Source organism: Apium graveolens, chromosome 8 (genome assembly GCF_009905375.1).
Source record: "Apium graveolens cultivar Ventura chromosome 8, ASM990537v1, whole genome shotgun sequence".
NCBI classification, from domain to species: domain Eukaryota; kingdom Viridiplantae; phylum Streptophyta; class Magnoliopsida; order Apiales; family Apiaceae; genus Apium; species Apium graveolens.
The window spans coordinates 162,669,347-162,673,593 of record NC_133654.1 but is presented as its reverse complement, the minus strand read 5'-3'; the positions used below and the strand labels follow the sequence as shown (position 1 = coordinate 162,673,593).

At 38.6% G+C, this 4,247-nt stretch overlaps 1 protein-coding gene across 1 annotated transcript; it reads right to left on the bottom strand.

The window, feature by feature from the left end:
* Positions 1–228: 228 nt before the first annotated feature.
* On the bottom strand, positions 229–2,638 carry LOC141680115 (uncharacterized). The gene is made up of 6 exons (XM_074486426.1): positions 2,293–2,638; positions 2,041–2,196; positions 1,487–1,736; positions 988–1,135; positions 755–871; positions 229–549 (listed from the first exon to the last, which is right to left on the bottom strand). The coding sequence occupies exons 1-6, from the start codon at positions 2,636–2,638 to the stop codon at positions 229–231; spliced, it is 1,338 nt and encodes a 445-aa protein (XP_074342527.1).
* Between the last annotated feature and the right edge of the window lie 1,609 nt (positions 2,639–4,247).

Sequence of the window (4,247 nt, the reverse complement as noted above, 5' to 3'; positions counted from 1 at the left end):
GTAAGGGGTCACAGCCGCACCTTACTGGTAGTAGTTTTGTAGATGTTCCGCATTCCACGCTCACAGAATAAGCTTTCCTTCCAAGTCTTCAAGGTGATAGGTCCCCTTCCAAAATATTGCTTTGATTTTGTACGGTCCTTCCCAATTAGCTCCCAACACTCCATAATGCTGAGAATTCTTTATGTTTGGCATCACCTTATTGAGTACCAGATCACCCACTTTCATCAGTTATCCCTTTACTTTCTTGTTGTAGTACCTCGCTGCGCGTTGTTGATACGTCGCAAGCTTTAACTGAGAGTTCTCCCTTACTTCCTCCAGGAGATCCAAGTGAAGCCTGTAGTTAACCTCTCCATCTTCCTCTGTATAATGATCCCTACGGAGCGATCCCGAACTAACTTCTACGTGAAGCATAGCCTCATATCCGTAAGTGAGCATAAAAAGAGATTCTCCTGTAGTAGACCTTCGAGTCGTGTTGTAAGACCACAGTACTTTTGGGATTTCTTCAGGCCAGATTACTTTGCGTTCCTCGAGCTTGGTCTTGATATTATGCTTTATTATTTTATTGACAACTTCATTTTGTACAAGCAGATGAGTTTGATAGTGGGCTATGTTGCCATTACTCTGCGGGTCTATACTGCTATAAACTCTTTCTTAATCTTCTGATCCTCACATAGATGCGGTAAACTCCTTGCTATCAAACTGCTTCCCGTTATCAGAGACAAGCTTGTAAGGGATCCCAAATAGAGTTGAGTACGAAGTCTTTGATTTTCTTAGCAGTGATTATTGCTAGTGGCACGGCCTCGGCCCACTTAGTGAAGTAGTCAACTGCAACCACTGCATACTTGACATCCACCTTAGTTTTTAGAATTCCCTAATGAGATCAAGCCCCCATCTGGTAAATGGCCATGGACTCATCATAGATGTCAGGAGTATTGCAGGCATGGATGAGTAGTTTGTGAAGCGTTGACATCGGTCGCATGCTCTAACAAAGTTTATGGCGTCCCCTTTTATTGTAGTCCAATAGTATCCTTGGCCTAAAATCTTCATTGCCAATGATTTACCCCCCGAATAATTTCCAGAAATTCCTTCATGAACCTCCCTCAAGATGTAATTTCCTTCTTCCTCATCAACACACCTGAGAAGCGGTTGATTGAAACCCCTTTTATACAGTACTCTATCATACACTACATACCGCGCAACCTGATAACGAAGTCGCCAAGCATTGGTCTTCTCTTCAAGGATTATTCCCTTGTTAATATAGGAAAGATTAGGTGTCATTCATGTTTTCTTAGGAGTTTCATCTACTTGCATCACCTCTATCTCCAGAATACTGGGGACCTCCGGGATCTCCAAAGGTATAGACCCCAACAACACAGCTTCCTGCTGGTACCCCATTTTGGCCAAAGCATCCGCGTTGTTATTCTTCTCTCATGGTACACATTCTACCCTAACCTCCTTGAAATTTTTAAGTAACCGTTGTGCGCACCTTAAGTACAATTCTGTCTGTGGTCCTCGAGCTTGAAACCTCCCATTCACTTGGTTTACCACCAACTTAGAATCACTCTTCGCCACTAGATTAAGAACTCCCATCTCCAAAGAAATCTTCAGACCATTAATCAGTGCTTCATATTTTACATCATTATTTATGGCATGGAACTTGAAGTAAATTATGCTCATTAGATGATGTCCTTCCGGAGATACAAGTACTATGTATGCGCCTGCCCCTTTATTGTTAACTGCACCATCTACATGTAAAATCTACCAAGGATGCAGAAGCTCTTCCTCTTGCAACGAGTCAAAAACTCCTTCAGGATAAGGCGGGTGTAACACCACCAGAGTCCTGTCATCAATTTCAGAATCAAATTCTAGTAGAAAGTCAGCCAGAGCTTGTCCTCTGATCGCTGTGCGCGGCATGTACTCCAGTTCGAACTATCCCAACTCCACAGCCCATTTCAACATCTTTCCTGATGATTTTGGTTTGTAAAGGACTTGCATATGATATGTTGTATGGACTTCAATTCTACGAGCCTGAATACAGACACATTTTTCTCGATGCAAGGGTTAATGCATAAACCAATTTCTCCATATTGGTGTAACGAGCCTCGGCATCATGCAACCTCTTACTCTCGTAATACACTGGTGATTGTTGCCCGTCCTCTTCTCTAGCCAGCACCGCAGTGATTGAGTATTCCAAAACTGCAAAATATAGAATCAAATATTCACCATCCAACGACTTTGATAATATGGGAGGATTTCCTATCTAATCCTTAATCCTTTTGAAAGCCTCCTCACATTCCGGTGTCCATACCAAATCTTTCCCAACAACTTTGATTGCCTTGAAGAATTCCTTACATCTGTTAGATGATTTAGACACAAATCGATTCAATGCGGCAATCCTCCCAGTTAGGCTTTGAACTGGCTTCACACTCGTGGGGGAATTCATGTCAAGTAGCGCTTTAATCTTCAAAGGGTTGACCTCGATCCCTCTATGATTGACAATAAATCCAATGAACTTGCCTGACTCAACTCCAAACACACATTTTTGCAGGTTTAACTTCATGCAAAATCTTCTCAGGATGTTAAATATCTCCATCAGATGCATTACATGATCACTTTCCTCCTTTGATTTAACCAACATATCGTCTATATATACTTCTATGGTTCTCCCAATCTGATTTTTGAACATCATGTTCACCAACCGTTGGTAGGTCACGCCCATATTGATCAGACAAAACGTGTAATAACTCGAATTTTTGAGACCTTGTAAAATGTTTAATGAATACTAACCTTGACAGACGGGGAAAATTTTTTAGCCCACACTATATAGTGCATGTGAAAATGAGTTTCGGAGTTGATATTATGATTATACGTACCAAATGAGTGTATGTAAACGCTATTAGTTTTTGAAGAAAACGAACTCTGAAAAACAACCATATTTACGAATCATTGAGGATTATGGGAATCACAATATAATTACGAATTTAAAACCCTACGGATTTATATCCAAGTATGGTAATTCAAAATATAAGAAATAAATACGAAAGGAATTACGTAGCGAACCATTTACGAGGAAGTATTACGAAAACATTTAAGCGACCGAGCGAACGCGTAAATGATTAAATAAATATAACGCACTAACTAACCATGGTAAGAAAGTAATCATGGTTACTTTATCAAATAGTGAGCTAAGGTGTAGGATGATCAACCAAGGCTAAGCAAATAGTGAGCTAAAGGAGCTAAACAAGAGGCTTAGCTTGTAAACTAGGAAGCTAGTTGGATTTGTCCCCAAGATTTGCAACAAGAATAAAATCCTAGGATCTAAACTAGAGGATAACGAATCAATATAAGATATCACAACCTCATTTCCAAGAAGCAACCAAGAAGCAACAAAAATTTTCTCTCTTTCTCTCCCAAGAACATCCATTCGGCTTTGCTTCTTCAAGCCAAGAAATTAGAATCAAATCTTCAAGCTCTAGCCATGGATAAATCCTCCCATTAATTCTCAAGCTTCCTAACAACCAAACTAAGTTAATATAAATCTTTGAGCTCTTTTTATCAAGGTTTGATGGGTGAAATAAAATCAAGAAAGTTGAGAATGAATAGTATGAATAGTAACTCTTCTTTGGTTTCTTGATTTCAATGGTTGTTTTAGGTTCCAAAAGCCATACTAAGCACTCCCAAAACTTCACCATCATCAAGAACACATCTCAAGCTCTCAAGAAAGGTAAAAATCTTTGACCCAACTTTATTTAAGATTTAAGTTCAAGATTCTTTTAGTATGTAGTTGTAAACCTAGTTTTAGTGGTGGTATTGTTGAAATCTTGATGTTTAGATAAGTATATTTAAGGTTAATTGTTGTTTCCTCAAGAAAATTATGTTCTTGAGAGGAGTTAGTGTGTTGATGATGATATGTTGATTATTGGTGGTAGTATAAAGATTTAAGGTATAAACAAAACTCTGATCGTAACCGTAATCTCGCTAAAACGAACAAATCCTAACTTTACGTTTCTAGAAATACAACCCTTGATTATGATAGAAAATATTATAAGGATCGTTTAGGCGCTTGAATCGCTTGATTCCGATTTACGGATCAAAAGTTATGGCCGTTTTACTAAGAGTGATTTACGCGACAAAAACTGCTACAAATTACGAACTTTGAAAATATAAAGGATCGATTTAAGAATGTTCATAAATCATGAAATTTTTACAGAGAGTAGTATTTTGAGTTTTCTAACTGTCATAAAAAT

What these genes read in the sequence shown, in the direction of transcription:
- LOC141680115 (XM_074486426.1), bottom strand. Translation starts at nt 2,638, where the DNA reads ATGTTGGTTAAATCAAAGGAGGAAAGTGATCATGTAATGCATCTGATG. An exon ending in CAGACAGAATTGTACTTAAG is followed by an intron (nt 1,136 to 1,486) that starts GTGCGCACAACG and finishes ACCGCTTCTCAG; the next exon opens with GTGTGTTGATGAGGAAGAAG. An exon ending in AAGGGGACGCCATAAACTTT is followed by an intron (nt 872 to 987) that starts GTTAGAGCATGC and finishes TGATCTCATTAG; the next exon opens with GGAATTCTAAAAACTAAGGT.